Raw genomic sequence first — 20,944 nt, forward strand, 5'->3', positions numbered from 1 at the left:
GTTACTCAAGCAACTGGATATGGTTTTGAAATGGTCAGACGTTTCGGAAAGAATCCACTTTCCTTCGTCAGTGACACTGAAGTGATCTGCAAGACTCATTTGCATTAACTGTGTCTTAGCCTTGATATCCTTTGAAATCCAAATTGTCTTCAGCTTGACTTTGGCTTAGCTTTGTTTTCTTTGGAATCCAAATTGTCTTCAATCTGAATTGTCTTACAACCTTTCCTATTGGACATCTGAAATTGTCTTCATTCATAGTTAGAGTATAAAAGACCTGTTTCTTGCAGATCACTTCAGTGTCACTGACGAAGGAAAGTGGATTCTATCCGAAATGTCTGACCGTTTCAAAACCATATCCAGTTGCTTGAGTAACTATTTTTGGCGTATGCTACATCAACTCTCATAATTCCATCACATAAGCTAAGAAATAAAAAGTTGCATTGCTTATGTTCATATTTATCTACACTGACAAAATCTCATTTAAAAGTTTACACCCACCTAGTGTTGAAAAAACAAGCCTTAGTTTGCATACATGGTCAGCAAAAATTGCAGCTTAAGTACACGCTTAAAAGCTCCTAGAAATGACAGAACAAGCCCTAAAAATAAGGGTTTACTAAGAAGCAGCATGGCAGATTTGTTCAAACGTTTCGTAAGCTTTTCACTACTGTAACAATTGCAAAAATGAATTGACTTACATATGTATATTTTGTATTTACACACATAAAGCACAAACTTCCAGGCTAAAGTATCATCATGATAGAGATAATTTCATACCTATAAAAATGTACACTTTGTCTAAGTATGTAATGTACTTACATTGAATGTGACTAAGGTCACGTAAGCTAAAAAAAAAAATTAAGATTGTTAAAGAGTGTGGCGTTGGAATGAGCGCCATCTTTGAGATATTCACTCAAAACTTACGGACAGCGCACAGGCTAGTTCTGCTCTGATTTTGAGTTTTGACTTAAACTGTGACCAGATGGGACCAATTAGTTATCTAACTGATTCCAGTACCTGTATCTGATATTAGTCTTTTTTGTACAATCTTACACGGGTCTGGCCTCTTCCAACCACAGGATCTTTGCACCTTGGACCTTCCTGACTTGCTCCTTGATGGCTAAGACGATGCCCTCCTTGTCCTTGACCTTGGCCCCGTCCAGCTCGATGCAGAAGTGCTTGACCTCCAACTGGCTGAGAGAGTTGAAGACGTCCATGGCCTGTGTCTTCTGGTCTTTAGCCACCTGTTTGTCCGTGCCTTGGGTCAGGGTCCTGGAAGGGGAAAGGAGGGGGGCAGAAGAGAGTGGAGATATCATGTGTTATAAAAATTTAGGCCGGACGAGATGGCCAACACTTTTTTCAATCTGCCCGCTAGGCCCACGACATTCTAATTACGTTGAGATATGCTGGAGCTACGTTGGTTCAATTTTGACGGTATTCCAGACCTGGTTCGCACGGGCATTCAACCAATCAGTAACGCATACAAACGAAACTTGACACTTCTCTTCCTATTGCAGAACCCAGTTCTGTTCATGAAAGGCTGCCCATTTCATCGGGCAGTAGAATTAGACACCTCGTTTACTTTGTTTACTTTCCCTCCCACCCAACCCCATTTTTTCTTATGTACACTTCCAGGATGTACATAATGTTATTGACATCTACATGTATGTTTGGTGGGACCCCTTGGAAATCAACTATGCACTGTTGTAGGGGCTACCCATCTGTTTCAAGATGAAATAAATAAATAAATAAATAAATAGATTAACTTTTTCTGTTAACCTGGTGAGTTTCTGCCATAGACAGATAACTCTTTTTACCCATTGTCCTTACGCTTTCTATATCACACTTCTGATCGTAGATTCGAGCCCATCTTTTCTTCTTTTGATCCATCAATCAATCAATCTATTAATCAACCACCAACAGTGCCTCCTCTACTCACATGAGGGTCTTGCTTCTGCCCGGCTTGAGGAAGATTATGATTGGATGGATGTTGTTGTCATAGAGACACTGGAGGCAGTCGGTACTGAGGGTCAGCACACAGTGTTTGTCCTGCAAAAAATATAGTTACAGTCTGCTTAAAGCCATCAGTGAACAACGATATGTGGTACTAGTCCAAAGAAAGATTTCATTACATAAATGTGCTATGAAAAGATTCACCTTTGAAGAATCCTGTTACATAATGAAGGATAGACATTTAGACAATCAGACATTTCACATAATATCCCTTATCTTTCATCTTACATCCTAAATATGCATCTGATTGTATCCTAAATCATGATAGTTGCTTGTCATGAGTAATTGCTATTTGGTAAATTATCCCATTTAATACGTTACAGTGTATGTACATACATGTGTATAAGACTCTATCTCTACCCTAGAATTTTTTTTGACGTTTTTTTTTCTGAAAAAAAATCAGGGAAGCAACAAACAAAATTGGTATGACCTAGGACGTCAAGAAATATATTTTTTTTGAGGTATGAGATTTTGAAGTTTTATTGTGTACCTGTCTGATGATGTCCTTGATGCCCTCCAGGCTGTACTGTGAGACCAGACCCCCCAGCATCCTGTCTGACTGCACTGTGCGCTGACCGGGCTGGTCTGGACATGAACACAACATAAAAAACTGGTCACATAAACATTGGTATCTAGCTATATCTAGTACCTATATCTGTTGTTTTTAAGCAGTGGGTATTTAGGGACACCCCCCCCCCCCAATCCTGTCAGACTGCACGGTGTGCTGACCGGGCTGGTCTGGATGTAAATACAACATCAAAAGGGAAAAATTGATCTCATCATCATCATCAGTCACTGTGTTCTACATTTATTGATAGTCTTTGGAAAGTCCTGTAGCTGCATTAAGTTTTTCTTCATCTTTTTCCACTGTGCTTTGCATCCTGCAAGCTTCTTTAGCTCTTGGAGTTTCTTTGATCTGGCAGGCCAAAAAAACACTGGACACGTTTTGTTTTTAAGCAAATTCCCTGGGTATTTAGGGATATCAAGTCGACAGACGGTGGTTTCAAACTGCATTATTTTCAAAACACCAGGTGTACCTAATGTTTTAAAAAACAACACAATATAAGTAACCCCACGGATACTAGAATTAGATTTGAAATGACAACAAAGAAATTTGGTAAAGTAGCAATATTTTGAAGCATAATTTTAAGGCACAGCGCCCACCAATCTCACCCCAAAGTGTTGATATCAATTGTTACCTGTGCTTGTTTCTTGTCTTGCTGTTTTGGTTGTGGCTACACTTTCTGTGACTATAATTGTAGGATGGAGCAATTTGGGTGTTTTATAATCCATCACACATTTTAGAATAGACAACAAATCTATCATCAATATGATAAGAGCACAATGATTGGGTGGTAACGTTAAAAAGTGCAGAATTCTGTGAAAAATTGATGATCTGATCCAGTCAATGGGAAGCTGATGCACTGTGCAACTGTGAAGCTGGTGTGTATGCCAAAGTGCAGTTATAATGGCTGTACATTACAAATATTAATGATACAAAAGCTGGTGTGTTACACTGAAAAGGACGGTTATACTGGCTATATAGATACAGAATACGCTGAAGCTGGACATAGGTGCATTAAATGTAGATGGGCAAATACTGGCTCACATACATGTACATGTATAGTATAGGTAAAGATGATATCAAACAATCTTTAGAAGCTCTGATTCTGTCCCTGCAAGTTTACCTGGCACCTGAAACCAACCAAAGAATAATCCCACACAGAGACAAAAAAAACATAACCAGGTCGTTGCTTTTGGAAGATGTGACATCATGATTATATACAGTATATGTAACAAAGGGGATATAGGTTAAATATAGGGAAAGTAATATTTTTTTTACCACCACACACATCTACAATATAGTCATCATTCTACATTGTATACAGTACATGACACAACACATCTACACAGTTATACATACTCTTCTATAAGATAACGGTTGATCTGCATAGTAGCCACCTGCGTCAAAAGGAAAAATTTTAAGTCTTTCTGGAAAATACAGTCGATATTTGTCCCGTAACAGTATATTAAGTGTTTACTACCTTGATGCTAATAGAGTTTGGATGATTAGAGTACAGCCTTAGAAGTTAGTAATGATGTCATCTTGCTGAAATTTTACACAAAAAAATGTCCACATACCAGCAAGTTGAATTAGTGCAGCCTAATACCAAAAGTATCAAAAGTAGTAGCAAAACAAACAAACAAACAAACGTACCAACAGGTGGACAGAGTTCGAACTGCAGGTCCTCCTCCTGATGGGGGGGCAGGGTGAGCTGGAAGGCCACGTTATGTACCAGCATCTGTGGGCCTAACAGGAGAACTGGCCTCTTCCCTTTAACTGTACACGGCAAAGGATGATTTATGGAGATTAATTGTAAATCCAAACAAACAAACACACAACAAACATCTGTGGCTTTCCCCTCACTGTCTGTACAGTGCAGAGGATTTTAGATTTATTTTAAATCCAAATACACACAAGAGACTTTTGTTGAGCTCTATCTGCTTTCCCTTCACTGCAAGGGACAGAGCATTTCTTCATATTTATCACGGAACAAACAAACAAACAAACAAACAAAACAACGCCTGTGAGCCTAATAGGAAGACTGGGCTGTAAAGGACAGAGGATTGCTTACTGTAATCCAACAAACAAATAAACATCTGAGGCACAGCGCTGGCTACTTTCCATTCACTGTACAAAACGATTACATTATACAATTCAATTGCACTTGGTTGCCTTGAGACAATTTGTCAGAAAAATGTTGCATTCAATTTGGATGAGAAAATATCAAAACAAGAAGCCTCTGTTGATGTTCATAAAATGACTTTGGCTATGAAGAGGTCCTGTTTCAGAACATTGCTGAAAGTACAAGACAAGAACACCTCAAGCAAAGAATTGTACAATGTGAGGTACTTGTACCTACCATCGACTCGTTTGAGTCTGGTGTAGGGGTTGAGCAACAATTCCTCCTCACCAAAGAAACCTGACGAAAAAAGCAACAGTGTTACACATGTATATGAATTACTGAGAAAACCAAACAACTAACAACCAACTCAAAAGATCAAAATCGATGACATCAAGCGTTCTAAATGACATTGTGTATGGCTGTAGATACCTATAGTTTATAGACACTTAAAGGTGCCAAGGCAATTCTTTTTTATTTTTACACACAGTAAATAACACAATCTCATTGCATATCTGAACCTTCATTTAGCAAAGATGAGACATCGTCGGGTGATGCAGCCATTATTTCAAATTTTCAGAACGCACACAAATATGGCCGATGTCAGTCCTGAATGCTTCTGGAGATACATCACTTGTTCAAATCAGGTTTCGATTTGCAAACGCGTGAATCAGATTCAATTTGCTCTTCAGTGACCTCACGTGTTTGGAACTCACCAAAAATTAATATCGGTGAAGTAAATGTCAATATCGTACCGATTATCTCATTCAGAATATTTCCAATTTTGATGCTCTAAAAATCCCATTGTTGCCTTTAAGATGTAAATGTTTGTTTTTCTAAAATCTTCATTACTTACCACCAGTTGCCCCCGTCTGTTCACTCTGACTGCGCATGAAAAGCTTTTCCTTTGGTGAGGTGGGAGGTTTCACGCTTCTGGAGCGAACAGGAGACGGAAAGAAGGGTTTCAGCTGCAGGTGCTTTTTTTGTGCGCTCTTGGCCAGTGAAGACTGGAGCTCCTTCTCTTTGAGCCTGTGGAACATGGGGGGAGAAACATTTGGAATCAAGACTATGGAATGTTCAATCACACTTGAATGTGTAGAACTATTCAAATTCACTTTTGACTTCAAATACAAGTACATTTAACCTACTAAGAGTACCATTATCCTTTGTAGTTACCCAGTGAGTTACTGCTGATTCTCCCTTGTTGCTAATGCCCTGACAACTTTTTTTGGGGAGGGGGGGTCACTTAATCTTAATTTGTATATACAAATGTATTTGGGACTAGCAAGCGCCAGAGGCAAAATCTTTTTAGGGGGTTGTCCGTCGACAATTGCTGTCAATGTCAAGAGCAATGTCAAGACAGGATGCACTTGTCATTCCTTTTGCTTACCTCTGAGTGTGTGTGAAATTCTTCCAAGTCCCCTGAAACCAAAGCCTGCCTATATGGGCATGCAACTTAATACACAGGCTTAAGTAGTCATTAATCTCAGTGATCAGAGCAAACTACAGGATTTGATTCTGCTACATGATGGTATTAGCTGCCAAAGAAAAAGAGCTTTCCTGACCTTTTAGAGCTGGGTATTGGTCCAGGGTTTGAGAAGTCCCCAGTGTCAGGGTCCACATGGCTGGCGTACCATTTCTGATCCCCCTTATACCTGATGGTGTAACGGTTGAACACAAATCAGAAGTTAATAATGCAATATTATAATTGATTAAAATTTTGTATCTGGAGACTTTTCCCGAAGCATCTGGAGATGTGCTGAATGTGTCCTGAGATGCTGCGCAATTGAAAGAGCCCAGAAAAAAATGATGAGATTATTTCAAAGAATCTTGAGACTTTACGAAAGATTTTAAAACTGTTACAAAAAATCTTGAGATTGTCTTGCAAGATCTGGAGATTTAGCACAAAATCTTGAGATTTTTTCAATAAATCTCCAGAAGCTGTCTGCTGCTGTCAATCAATGTAGAATGGGGTATGGATATTCCCTGATACCCAGTACAATCAAAGAGTGGAAAAACCTTTGATTATAGAATAAAATTACAGGAAAGACAGATGCCATGTGCAGTACACTCTATGTCAGAAACTGGGAAAAATTCCCAAAGTTCTTTTCATTAAGTACTGTTATAGTTACTGTACTGACCTCAGCTTGAATTTAGCCTCCATTGCCATTGCAGTCTTCGAACAGGGCTGGTTTAAAAAAATTTTTTTTGGGGGGGGGGGCGTTGGTGCGTTGGTTCACGATTTTCAACGTTGGTTCGCTTTGCAAACTCCCTTCCACAGCAAACTCTCTTCCTTGGCAAACTCCCTTTCTCGGCACAAGAGAATCTTAAGCCAACGTTAAAATTCGTGAACCAACGCCCCCACCCCCAAGTGAAAACCAGCCCCGTTTGAAGACTGCAACGGACTCAAGTTTGAATCACCTTGAGCAGGTGACGTGAAGAATCTCGCCCTCCTTGATCCTGTGATCCAGATCCTCCACATCAGAGTTGGATCTGACGTAGAAGTCGTCTCCTCCCCTCAGGACCAGGATGTGCTCCCGACACACCTGGTAACCCGACCAGTTGTCTGTACCTATCAGCGTCACCTGCGTAGAAAAAAACAACAACTTTTGATCGAAAGAAAACGAATCAGTTGTTTTGAATACTGTAAATTCAAGTTCGCTGGGATTTAGCGGGGAAATGTAGTGTTCGCGGTGGTTTTAAGTTCGTGGTAGTGCCATAGACTGTTGTCACATACTGTAATGGAAACATGTTCGCGATGGTTTTAAGTTCACGGTGAAGTGGTCACCGCGAAAAACGCGAACATAAAACCTGACTGAGAGAGAGAAGTTGACCCACCCAATAAGAAAAAAAGTGTTGCTCACCTGACCACATGCTTCCTCCACTGCTTGGTGAGCCTCCTCCAGAGTCAGGCCGGCCATGGGGACTTTTCTTATCGTCCGTCCACTTCCGTACTGATCCACGTGGTACTGGAGCTACATCATTAAAAAAGGTCCACTTCTGTTAAAAGTCTGTGAAATGGTTTAATAAGGTTGGTAAATCACTGATTAACATTTCTCATATACACAACGAAATTGACAGCCAGAGATGTAACTGAAAACGTTTGTGAAATTTTTTACACAACTTTTCTTACACAAAAAAAACAACAAAATTATTATATTCCTTCATGGCACTGCCACCCTCAGAAAATGAAGGATTAAGATGGTATTTAGTGGCCAACAAAAATCATCATATGGAAGGACAAAAGTAAGGGGGATGACCACATACAACATAAAGGAAGACTTTCACCTCCTCAATCCATACAGTGTTATATAGTATAACCCTCGTGAAAACAAAGGTGATTTGTTTGAACCTTTACTTATTCACAAGAAGCTCAAATCGGCCTGCAAGCTGCTTTTTATACAGGTCATGATCATGAGATAAACTGGATATTGAGTCATTGAAGTGACAACTCACAGAAGTTATCTGCTGCCCCCGCACCAGGCCCTGTCGACTCGCCTCTGATCCTTCCCTGCAGCCGTCCACAAAGATCCCCTCCTTGTTGCCCCCGACAACGGTCACCTCGACCTGGAGGTCGCTGGCTGGCAAGGTCACCTCCCATTGTGTCAGAGCAGTCGTGGGACGGGGACTTGATGAGAACACTCTGCAACTTTCATGGATTTAAGAACAGGATGTTATAACCTTACATAGGGTCATATTACAATCAAGTGAGGAAAAGTTTCTAATTGGGCAAGACACTACATTAATTTTATTTTGCATCCACAGGCCAAGTGTTAACCTCCAAGCAGATCCTACAGTAGCACAAGATCTCATCAAAAGCTTTCAAAGGAGTGAAGCCAGCCTAGGAGTTTACGTTGGCCAGCTACACTCTTTTGTCAGCTTTTGATACTACCGGCAGCCAATGCACACTACTAGGCCGGCTATACTCCTTTGCCAGCCTAGCAAAACACACTGTGCCTTTGACCAGTGCGTTCTGCTGCAGATTCTCCAGTAGCCAATGTTTAGGATCCGTAGGATCTGCCTGGAGATAAGCTAAGTGTGCCAAGCGATACTATAACCAATTCACACGGCTGCAGGTACATTCATCAAAAGCAATTCTTAGTATTAAATGTGAAGGTAAACTTGCGAGTTCAATAAGTATGTTACGCCTGTATAAGGATATATAAAAAGATTACTGATCTAAGATACCTGTCTGCCCCTTCTACCCCAGAGTCACTCCCATCTTCTCCAACTCGGTAGTCATCAAGAACACTTAGAGACTGTGAGCGAGGTCTGTCGTTACCGAACGGGTCACAGATCTCGTCTGGAAAAAAATAAACAGAATTCTAATTCTTTGGATGAACTCTTGGATGTATTCTGTTGTCACTGTAACATCAACTCTCATAATTCACTAGATGCCATAATACCATGTGCACCAAATGAGAAAAAATGCATGAATTTAAAGAGATGTAACAAATTGAATGCACTTCAGATATTTAGGTACCCAAAACAGTCTTGAGAAGGCCTATACAACAATGTTTTTGATGTATCAGTATTATGTAATGGCACCTGGTGGAATTTTGTGAGAGTTGGTGTTAACTCTGAATGAGTTTGTAAACCACCAGACAGTAACTGAGTTTTGGTAACCTTCCTTAAGGTAACTCTATTACAGTTATTGATTCTACTGATTATTTGCACCTACATGTATTAACTTTATTGCCCTAAGACATTACTTTGATACAAGAAAAAAATGTTGATGGTGTATAATGAATTAGAAACAAGTGATTAAAGAAATTTGCATAAATAAAGATTCTATCATAATGATAATCATGGATTACATTGCAGGCTCCCAACATAAATAATTTTGGCATGACAGTTTCCATCATTATCTAATAATTGCAAGATAACTGTGAGCAGACAAAAAAGACTGCTTGTTCTCTATGTAAAGCCTGGTGATAGAGTAGAGTAGAGTAGAGTAGTGTTAAGTTCTTTGGTTGGGTGATAGGATCAAATGTGTAATCTACAGTTCACAAAGATGTGAAATTTCTCCCCAAAAAATCAGACTGTGCAGTACAATACATGTATGTGATGTCGTATTTGTTTACACCATATTGTTCAATAAAATTACAGACTCTGAGGCACTGTTAACAATAATTGTGATTAGCATGACTTAGTAGGTTCTGCCAAATAAATTACAATTCAGGGTGCGCTAAATAGCAATAATCGCTCAAGCAAATGGATATCTAAAACCTCTGACCATTTCCAAAATCATAACCAGTTGCTATGAGTAATTGCTATTTGGCATATCTTAATTATTACCTGGATGTCTAACCTTCATTGATGTACAATTCAGGGTGATTTTATTGATTAATTGATTGATTGCTAACACAAATTTCACAATCAATTTTGGCCATCATTTGTGAATGAGTTTAGCCTACGTCTACAGACAGACAAGAATGGCCAGAGGATGCTACCTCGAGGTACATCCCCTGTGACAGTAAAGGAATCGGACAGGACTCGGGCCCACCGTACGTCTGGGGCAGTCTCTGAGCCTGTATTGGACCAGCAAAATGCTAACATGTTCGTTCAATGATATTGTTATCATCTCAATGATATTGCTATCATAAACTAGATGCCTGTTCCAAGATTAAAAAGCCAGTGAAAGATATTGAAGACGCCTGTCCTTGGTGCTGAACACAACAATATTCTCAGTAACTGTACATCTGGGGCAGTCTCTGACCCTGTATCAGACCACCAAAATGCTGACATGTTTGTTCAATGTAATATCTTCTAAATGATATTCTTATCATAATTTACGCATTTGTTCCACGATTAAATAGCCAGTGAGAGATACTGTATTGAAGAGACCTGTCCTTGGTGCTTAAAACAAAGTGAGGTATACAATATTCTCAGTAACTGTACGTCTGGGGCAGTCTCTGAGCCTGTATTGGACCAGCAAAATGCTCAAGTTTGTTAGTGTCCTTGCCTGGCCTTTGCCAGCATGGGGGCCCCTTCTGTGATTTGGATCCCTATGCTGTGTTTCAACCAGAAAATATTAAGTGGACTTTTCTGTTGTTTTATAGCAAAGGCAAACAAAATTTTCTCTTCATTTCACTACATTTGGCCCTCAAAATGTTTCTGATGGTGTTTCTGAGAGTTATAAATCCAAAATTTCCAGGAAAGGATTCCCCCAGACTCACTAAGTACAGTGCTCATGTCTGCACTTGGCTTGGCTGCACTAGGATACCCATACACTGAAATATCCTGGTGAGAACACTGGTTTACTCAACAATATATCATAAATGTTCCAGGATTAAAAGGCCAGTGAGAGATATTGAAGAGACCTGTCCTTGGTGCTTAAAACAAAGTGAGGTATACAATATTCTCAGTAACTGTACATCTGTGGCAGTCTCTAAGCCTGTATTGGGCCAGCAACATGCTGATACGTTTGCAAAATAATACATGTATATCATAAACTACCAATTGCAATGCTCCATGATTATCAACAAGTCAGAGAGGTATATAAAAAGGACCTGTCCTTGGTGCTGAAAACATAGGTATAAATTATAACACTCTCAGTTGAAGAATATCTTATCCAAATGTAGAGCACCTGGAAATGATAACTAAAATCAATGCAGTGGCTAACTAGTAGCCATTTCAGCATGTTATCTTTTAAATTGGAATATCTTAATTCATAAGAAAGTTCTGGGTAAAATTTCACACGGTAAAGCATATGCTACTTCTCCTTATACAAAATGGGTGATTTGTAGAGAATCACCAGTTCTAGACAGAAGGATTTTGCACCATAGCACACCGCTCTATCGCACGTGCGGTTTTTTTTAAACGTGCCTGGTGTATGGCTCTCCCCAGACACGGGACCTCCATTTTACGTCCTAGCCGAAGCTAAGTACTCATTTTCACTTGAGTAAAGTAAGGAAAGTCGTGTAAAGTGCCTTTCCCAAGGGCACAAGATTGCTAGCACAGCAGCCAGATTCAAACCCGCAACCTCTCGGTCATGGGCCAAACACCCTGCCGCTTCGCGGTCCCACTTGTAATGTGACTGCTGTATGCAGCTTAACTCTGTTTGAGACATGTGTGTCAGACTGAAAGTATATTGTGAAAAGTAAGATGCACAGATATGAGTACACACCTTCACATTCTGCGTCCTCAATGCTGTTGCACTTCACCTTACGTGTGGGTCTGTCCAATCTAAGGCTTCCTGTGCCAATCTGGGAGTACCTGGGGGGGATGTAGACAGAGATGTCAATTACAAGTTGCAAGAACAAGCAGCAGGCAGTTCATCAAGACTTTCCAACCGTTCCATCTTTAGTTTTCTCTTTTTCTCGATTATTGCGACTTATATTAATATTGATGATGATGATGATGTGACTTTTTTATTGTTAATGTACTGCTATTATATGATGTATTGCTAATATGTACATATTGATATTTTTGTTGTAGGGCTTGTACATTGTTATTATCTATTATGTTGTATGTATCAGTGGCTGCCACTACCAGCCTTGCTGCTGCCTGACTGCCACTTGTCATACAGTCTGCATTCTCAATAAATGAAATGAAATCTGTAATACAGTCATCAATAGAGGAAAGACATGTTCAACAGCTTCAAGCAAAAGTTGTATCCAGTCCAGTGATATACAATTTGATAGGTCCTGTACATCAAATTCTGAAACATTTTTTGAAAATGAACCAGGTAGGGTACAGTTTAGCTACTGACTTGAAAACTGATTTAATTCTATCTAGTGTGGAAATAAATCAGTGCCGGAAAGCTTACGGAAGACGTGCGCTGTCACTCAGCTTCCTACTGCGAACAGAACAGGAGGGCTCCGGAGTGGTGGTCTCTGTTCTCTGCAGTATGAGAAATTGAAAGACAATTAAGTTTCTTAAAACTTAAAACTCTTAGTGCAGTTCTCATCTCCATTTCACAGCCTTTGGGCCACACTGACCATTGATCGTCGGGTGCCACTTTGCCACCTCTGCCACCAAAACCATTAAAGCAGTATCAGAGGCTAATGTCCAATTGTTTGTGGGGGTGTGTTCCTCTCGAATACTCTTTTTCAAAATGGCATAAAAGATTACACCATAAATTCATGATTTAGGTCAAGATTAAGATCAAGGAATCTAGCTTCTAACCTGGAGTGTCCCATAAGGAACGTCGTCCCATTCATCTGAGATGTACGTCTTGGGAATTTCCTCAAACGCGGAGTCGACGGCTTCCTGCGTGAGGTCGCTCAGGGAGTGGGAGCGACAGAATTTTTCGTAGTGCTTCGTCTCGTAGGCTCGCCTCCTGAACTTCTCCTTGGTCAACATGTCGAGATCATCTGAAGACCTGCATTGTTGATGATGACAATGATGATGATGGTTTATTAATTAAATAAAGTTTGTTGCAAATTCTTGCCCGTGGGCTAATTGCAGGTAACATGAGAGATTCAGACAAAGTAAAAAACAATATCAAAGGTAAAAAACTAGTAAAAGCTAACTCTAGATCCTGTGTTATTGGGTTCAACTCCTTTTTCAAAGACTGTACTAGTGGAAGACGAAAGATCCTACCTTTTCTATTATGTATGGGTTTTGTGAAGTTAGAAGGAGAATTGTTTTCTTTTTGTCAGTGAATCACTGAATGTCAAGAAGTTTGGATGGAATTTGGTGGCATATAGGTTAAAAATCTCTTGCAGCCTAGGCCTGTTGGCTGAACTGCGGATTCTTTACAATAATCGTTGTCAAGACAGAATTAGGTCTTCTCTTGTCCATTATCTACTACTCAATTGTATACAAAAACATTGCAATAATGCTGAAGATTTTTTATCAAAATATGGAGCACAGTTTATTCCTAAGAATGAATGGTCTATTCTTGTGAACTTTGCAGTCATGTGTCTATATATTACATTCAAATCAAAGTTAAAGTTGCCATTACATCTGTAACATATGTTTAGGAGAGGCACTCATTACCATTTTTGTAGCCCTTGTTTAATAACAAAGAGCAAAAAGAAAATCACCTGTTGCTGATGGAGCTAGTCTGTCGTCCGTAAATCGGGAGGGCCTGTCCGCATGAGTCACATCGCACCCCTCTGGGCGGAGCCAACAGGATACTGTCATGCTGAGAAAAAGTAAGAAAATTATGGTTTCTAAAACTTTGTTTGGATGCAGTAAGATTCTACATGACTACATTTACAGTTGCTTTGATGGAAGCTGATTGCAGATCTGAATATTAAATGAAAATTAAAAGTTAGTGCAATTTTCATCTATCCTACTGCAGAACTTAAATGAACAACCACCTTGATCATATGAAACATGAAATTGTGATGTCAGCATTGGTAACTTTGCAGCATTTGCATTTTGAGAAAGACTGCAATAGGGCAGTTTAAAATTTGATGTTTATTTGGGGGGGGGGAGAAAGCTTCATCTCTGTTTAACTTCCAACAGACTCATGCTACAATGCTTCAATGAGTGTCCACCATACTTGCTGTTACAATTCTTCAGGTCTGGAATACTAACAGTGACAGTTAATTGTGAAAATGATGCATTTTGGTAGGTATGGTATCACAGTATTCACATGTTAAAATATCACAATGCTCAGTGTATCTACAGCATAAATTGCTGGTACTGGTAGAAAGAAAAGCTTGAATGGTGCAAGCAAGTATTGCCACATTTTAAGTTACAATTTAAAAGTTTTGCAGTACATATTAATTCTACACCACATTCAAGCAAATAGTTAGACAGGGTTAATTAATGAGTTAAGGCAGGTGAAGCATCAACATATCAACATTATGCATAACTGAGAATCTACTAAAAGTATATTTCTTTGCACATGCTACTCTTGTGCATGTTAGCTTTTAGCTATTGCAGTCTTACAAAGCAACAACAACTCAAGCAAACATACCTGAGCAGAACTGTAAATCTGTTGTTATCATAAGAACAAACAAAAAACAGAAAAAGTCAAACATGCATGTTGACACCCACATGATCAAAGGCATTAACAGCAAACAGTAAGTAAGGTTAGAGCACTGCTGATGTATAAGCAATGCACAGATAGCTTTGCAAAATTCAATAAGATTGTTACTTTCCACCCAGGTGGAAATTCAATTTGCTTCCTGTCACCACTTAAACGGTCAGCATTCACCTCAATTTTAGTATAATTTATACAAAATCCTTACTATAATAGCCCAGAGGAAATAGATATTACAAATTTAGTTCAATAATATACTGTAAGTGCATTTAAGTTCGCGGAGATTTAATTTTGCTGTAGCGGGAAAATGGACTTTTCGCGTTGGATTTAATTTTGCGGTAGCACCATGCACTGCAGTCTCTTACTGTTATGGAAATTAAAACGTTCGCTGTGATTTTAAATTCGCGGTGAAGCGGCCGCTGCGATAAACGCGAACATTAATCCACCGCAAAAGTTTCTGCATTTTACAGTATCCAAAGCATAAGGCTAAAAGAGTGCAGTTTATGATAAACATTGTGCTTTAGTCAGTGCAATGCAAAAAATTAAATGCCATGCTAGTTTGGCTGCAAATAAAAATAAAGCAAAGATCAATTAATGCATTAGTTTACTCAGCACATTGTCACAGAAGCTTTTTAATCTGTTGTGAAAAATTTGTAAGAGCTGCAGATGAGCAGAAACTAGTCCTGCGTGATATGCATAAATCTTCAATCATGTTTATCAAATTACTGACAGTTTCAATTGATGACCTATAATTATTCTTGAATGTAAGTATTCTTGATGATAGTCAACATTATGTTACAATTTTAAGACCCAGGCCTACATGTATATCCGTACACAAAATCAAGCACTTACCAACAAGCTTTCGATCAGTCCTCTGATCCTTATCAAGTTGAAATGAGCCAATACTGACTGCCGAGCACCTTTGACCCTTTGCTGACGTCACACTTCCGTTCCGAATGTGTGACTTAGGCTTTGGGTCATTTCAACTTGCTAAGGATCAGAGGACTGATCGAAAGCTTGTTGTTAAGCGCTTTATTTTGTGTACAGATATACATGTAGGGTCTTAAAATTGTAACGTAATGTTGACTACCGTCACAGATGAACTTACATTCAAGAATAATTGTAGAGTATCAAAGTGAAATTGTCAGTAGTTGGATAAACATGATTGGTAATCGCTTGATTTTGTGTACGGATATAGGGTCTTAAAATTGTAACATAATCTACAATTATTATTGATTATTATCAATTATTTCATCCCACCTTATTTCTAGTCATCTTGATTCTGAGTTGACCGATCTCCGTGTCCTTTTTCTCGATCTGGCTGGTGAGGTCGTTGACCATGGCCCAGTACTTGTCCTTGTCAGCGATGCACTTGCGCATGTTGATCTGGGCGTCATCTCTCGCTTGCCAAGCCTGGAGGGAAAGATTGAAAGATGGATTATCTTGAGGCATGGTTCTTAGAATATAATTCATTCATTCATTCATAAAAGTTCAATGTCACAAATTCATGTTATACACAGTGCAAATTGCAAAAGACTGACTTCGAACTTTTAATACAACCACCAACTGAAAAAAATACCCCCTTCTTTCAACTTCGAACACTCCAATTTCTACCCTTACATGAAATTACATCCTTGCAAAATATCTCCGACCCCTTTTACAGTATTGCAGAAAACAGCCCTGGATTTTCTTCAAAACAAAAATCAACTCACCTCATTTCTCTCCTTTTCGACCTGTTGGAGTTTATCGAGCGCCGTCTCGCTCCACTTCTTGTGGTTGTTCTTCTCGTTGGACAGGAGGGAACACTGAACCTGCAGCTCTTCCTTCTCCTGTCGAATCTGCAGCAAAGAAAACGCACAGAATCATTCAGAGAAACCTTTCTTCAGGAAACCATGTCACAGTAACTGTGGTTTCAGGATATCTGCAAGAGGGACTTGAAGGCTCTTGATATCTATGAAAAACACTGGGAGGATCTTGGTGAATGAGAAACACACTGTTGAGACAACTAAACTCAGGAGGAGCTAGAGACTCATTTCCAGCACAAAAGAAAAGATCATAATGTTATTATCTACTACATGGAGAAATACTTTCAGCTCAGAGAGGACTAATCAGCTAACATTCATCATATGGGACACGTTTTATGTGTTTGAGACTGTTACTAGAGAATCTGTCTGTTGCTTGATATATCAACAGATGTTGTAAATACTCTTTACAAAATTCAAAGCAATTCTGATACAAAGTACCTCCAAACAAGCAAAATACATCTACCCGGATTCAGATTTTTGTTGGAAAATGGGTACAATACAGGGTCAGAGAAGCAGCTGCTTAAAATGTAAGGAGGATTGACGAATTCCTTAATTAATTTCCAGAGTAATACTAAGCATATTCCTACCTTCTCTTTCTGTTGCTCTGACTTGTGCAGTTCATCCCTGGCCCGATAGAGGTCCTCGACCATGTCCTTACATTTTTCCTGGGCGTCTTCGAGATCCTGCTTCAGAATGTCTGTAGATGAGTCTGCCACCGCTGGGTTCAACGCTGCCTATAGAACATAAAGTAATATTAAATGTTAAAACATAGTCTTCTTCGGTTGGGCATCCCTCTTTTTTTCTTCTGCAGGACTATACATGTAAGTCTGTCATCTTCATCAGTGCATATTGAACAGTTTTTATGGGTACTATGTGAACTTGTCAATGTAATTGCAAATGGATCATTATCTAATGTGACATAAAAACTTGACCAGGACACGGTCTCAAATGTGATATAATGTTATTGACAGGTTCATTTAGCACCTTTTCACCAGTGCACAGCATTGGGAGTCACTACAATGTAGATATGCAGTTAAGGTACAAATAATTATGTAAATCCTTACACTGTTCTAAATGCTCCTCTCCTTATCAATTTAGTCTTACCCTGTTCTTGCTCTAATCCTTACCCTGTTCTTACTCTAATCCTTACCCTGTTCTTACTCTAATCCTTACCCTGTTCTTGCTCTAATCCTTACCCTGTTATTGCTCTAATCCTTACCCTGTTATTGCTCTAATCCTTACCCAGGCCTGTTCTTACTCTAATCCTTACCCTGTTCTTGCTCCTCTCCTTGTCTAATCCTTACCCTGTTCTTGCTCCTTTCCTTATCTATTCCTTACCCTGTTATTGCTCTAATCCTTACCCAGGCCTGTTCTTACTCTAATCCTTACCCTGTTCTTGCTCCTCTCCTTGTCTAATCCTTACCCTGTTCTTGCTCCTCTCCTTGTCTAATCCTTACCCTGTTCTTGCTCCTTTCCTTATCTATTCCTTACCCTGTTCTTGTTCCTCTCCTTGTCTAATCCTTACCCTGTTCTTGCTCCTCTCCTTGTCTAATCCTTACCCTGTTCTTGCTCCTCTCCTTATCTAATCCTTACCCTGTTCTTGCTCCTTTCCTTATCTAATCCTTACCCTGTTCTTGCTCCTTTCCTTATCTATTCCTTACCCTGTTCTTGTTCCTCTCCTTGTCTAATCCTTACCCTGTTCTTGCTCCTCTCCTTGTCTAATCCTTACCCTGTTCTTGCTCCTTTCCTTATCCATTCCTTACCCTGTTCTTGTTCCTCTCCTTGTCTAATCCTTACCCTGTTCTTGCTCCTCTCCTTATCTAATCCTTACCCTGTTCTTGCTCCTCTCCTTATCTAATCCTTACCCTGTTCTTGCTCCTCTCCTTGTCTAATCCTTACCATGTTCTTGCTCCTCATCCTTACCCTGTTCTTGCTCCTCTCCTTGGCCAGCTCCATCTCCAACAGCTCCACCTTCCTCAGCAGCCTGTTGGAGTCTGGCTGACTCTCCACCTCTCGCCTCAGCCTGATGGACTGAGTCCGCTCTAGCGTCATCTTCTCTCGCTCATTGTTCAGCTCCAGATGAACCTACAGCATGGTCAAATTGTTCAACACATTTACCGAATTTAGAAGTTATACCAACAGCCCTCTTGCTACTTAGGTTAGTCTGTTCAACAACTGATTACAACAGTTACAGTAAAGGAGAGAATAATTATGTTCTTGTTAAATCATGAACTTCACGCAAATTAACATTTCATAATCCACTTAGAACGGGATTGGTCCAGTTTGTTCTGACCTGATCCACTTAGAACGGGATTGGTCCATTTTGTTCTGACCTGATCCAGTCAGAACTGGATTAGTCCAGTTTGTTCTGATCTGATCCAGTTAGAACTGGATTTGGTCCAGTTTGTTCTGACCTGATCCACTTAGAACGGGATTGGTCCAGTTTGTTCTGATCTGATCCAGTTAGAACTGGATTGGTCCAGTTTGTTCTGACCTGATTCAGTTAGGACTGGATTAATCCAGTTTGCACTGACCTGATCCAGTTAGAGCTGAATTGGTCCTGGAGTTTTTTCTGACCCGATGCCATTAGAACGGAATTGGTCCAGTTTGTTCTGACCTGATCCAGTTAGAACTGGATTGGTCTAGTTTGTTCTGACCTGATCCAGTTAGAACTGAATTGGTCCTGGAGTTTTTTCTGACCTGATCAGGACCCGATCAGTTAGAACTGAATTGGTCCAGTTTGTTCTGACCTGATCCAATTAGAACTGAATTGGTCCAGTTTGTTCTGACCTGATCCAGTTAGAACTGGATTGGTCTAGTTTGTTCTGACCTGATCCAGTTAAAACTGGATTGATCCAGTTTGTTCTGACATGATTCAGTTAGAACTAAATTGGTCTAGCTTGTTCTGACCTGATCCAGTTAGAACTGAATTGGTCCAGTTTGTTCTGACCTGATCCAGTTAGAGCTGAATTGGTCCTGGAGTTTTTTCTGACCTGATGCCATTGGAACTGAATTGGTCCAGTTTGTTCTGACCTGATCCAATTAGAACTGAGTTGGTCCAGTTTGTTCTGCCTGATCCAGTTAGAACTGGATTGGTCCAGTTTGTTCTGACCTGATCCAATTAGAACTGAGTTGGTCCAGTTTGTTCTGCCTGATCCAGTTAGAACTGGATTGATCCAGTTTGTTCTGACATGATTCAGTTAGAACTAAATTGGTCTAGCTTGTTCTGACCTGATCCAGTTAGAACTGAATTGGTCCAGTTTGTTCTGACCCGATCCAGTTAGAACTGAATTGGTCTAGCTTGTTCTGACCTGATCCAGTTAGAACTGAATTGGTCCAGTTTGTTCTGACCTGATCCAGTTAGAGCTGAATTGGTCCTGGAGTTTTTTCTGACCTGATGCCATTAGAACTGAATTGGTCCAGTTTGTTCTGACCTGATTCAGTTAGGACTGAATTAATCCGGTTTGCACTGACCTGATCTAGTTAGGACTGAATTAAATCTAGTTTGCACTGACCTGATCCAATTCTTGCATGGTTTCCCTCAGCCTCTCCTGGGTACTCTTGCTCTCCTCCATGTAGGAAACCACCTTTGCCAGGAGATCTGACTTCTCTTCTGTCAGGCTGGAAGCAACAAAAACAAGGTAATCAGGGATGGCAGACTAGATGTCAGAAATGCAGACAGAAACATATCCCAGGAGACTAGGTTACCTCGCAGTCTGATGAAAACAACAGGCTTTTGAAACATATAGAACAAAAACATTATATCTCGCTGTCTTAAGATGAAGAAAAAATATTCATAACATTCAACATAGGTTGATGAATCTAATAGTACACAATGTAATCTGTATCTGTATTATATTTTAAATGACCCTGACCTCCCTCATGACCTCAATGAAAAGCGGCCTGCTGGCCGATTTGAGCTTCTCATTAATAAATAAAGGTTCAAACAATTCTAAATTACTTAAAATTGTGTTAAAATTTATTTTACTGAAATCAACATGGCATGAACTAAGTTCAAATCTACTTCTTAGTGGACTTACTGCCTTAGAGTTCCTCCCTTAATCAGCATGAATGACTTACTCTGGAAAATAGTCCACCAAAACTAAGACACATTAACAGCCGTCACACATGGCAAAATGGGGTGGACTTACTGTACTGCAGTTCCTGCTGTATACTCCATCTCTGGCACAAGAAAGTCAACCTACAGTCTACCTACATCCTCTTTTAAACCCCATGTTTTCAGGGACATTCAAGGTAAGAAATGTTAAAGAAACAGGAAATTAGCTGCTGTAACCCTACCTGTGGTTCTGGTCCTTCAGCTGCAGGTACCCTCTCTTGATGTCCTCATAATTCTCCATATTCCGCTGAAGATCTTCCACCTGGAAATATTACATATTTAAGAATGCTGCAACCTAAAAAAACCTTACTTTTGGTATTTACAAGTTAGAGGCACATCAGAATATCATGTATATATATATATATATATTCTTTAGATAGACAAA

At 39.7% G+C, this 20,944-nt stretch overlaps 1 protein-coding gene across 1 annotated transcript in view; it reads right to left on the reverse strand.

The window, feature by feature from the left end:
* Window positions 1-1,046: 1,046 nt before the first annotated feature.
* LOC118428613 (caspase recruitment domain-containing protein 14-like) overlaps window positions 1,047-20,944 on the reverse strand; it is a 21,934-nt gene continuing 2,036 nt past the window's right edge. The window contains exons 2-25 of the mRNA XM_035838717.1: window positions 20,742-20,821; window positions 19,958-20,063; window positions 18,342-18,527; window positions 17,030-17,176; window positions 16,350-16,475; window positions 15,898-16,050; window positions 14,572-14,589; window positions 13,688-13,788; window positions 12,825-13,020; window positions 12,466-12,539; window positions 11,824-11,912; window positions 10,148-10,225; window positions 8,883-8,997; window positions 8,151-8,343; window positions 7,559-7,669; window positions 7,116-7,279; window positions 6,260-6,349; window positions 5,551-5,723; window positions 4,935-4,994; window positions 4,229-4,351; window positions 3,210-3,260; window positions 2,501-2,595; window positions 1,937-2,046; window positions 1,047-1,269 (exon numbers count right to left, since the gene is read on the reverse strand). Of these exons, the coding sequence (XP_035694610.1) occupies window positions 1,047-1,269; window positions 1,937-2,046; window positions 2,501-2,595; window positions 3,210-3,260; window positions 4,229-4,351; window positions 4,935-4,994; window positions 5,551-5,723; window positions 6,260-6,349; window positions 7,116-7,279; window positions 7,559-7,669; window positions 8,151-8,343; window positions 8,883-8,997; window positions 10,148-10,225; window positions 11,824-11,912; window positions 12,466-12,539; window positions 12,825-13,020; window positions 13,688-13,788; window positions 14,572-14,589; window positions 15,898-16,050; window positions 16,350-16,475; window positions 17,030-17,176; window positions 18,342-18,527; window positions 19,958-20,063; window positions 20,742-20,821 (2,862 nt within the window). The remainder of the gene's footprint in view (window positions 1,270-1,936; window positions 2,047-2,500; window positions 2,596-3,209; window positions 3,261-4,228; window positions 4,352-4,934; window positions 4,995-5,550; window positions 5,724-6,259; window positions 6,350-7,115; window positions 7,280-7,558; window positions 7,670-8,150; window positions 8,344-8,882; window positions 8,998-10,147; window positions 10,226-11,823; window positions 11,913-12,465; window positions 12,540-12,824; window positions 13,021-13,687; window positions 13,789-14,571; window positions 14,590-15,897; window positions 16,051-16,349; window positions 16,476-17,029; window positions 17,177-18,341; window positions 18,528-19,957; window positions 20,064-20,741; window positions 20,822-20,944) is intronic.

Source organism: Branchiostoma floridae, chromosome 13 (assembly GCF_000003815.2).
Source record: "Branchiostoma floridae strain S238N-H82 chromosome 13, Bfl_VNyyK, whole genome shotgun sequence".
NCBI classification, from domain to species: Eukaryota; Metazoa; Chordata; class Leptocardii; order Amphioxiformes; family Branchiostomatidae; genus Branchiostoma; species Branchiostoma floridae.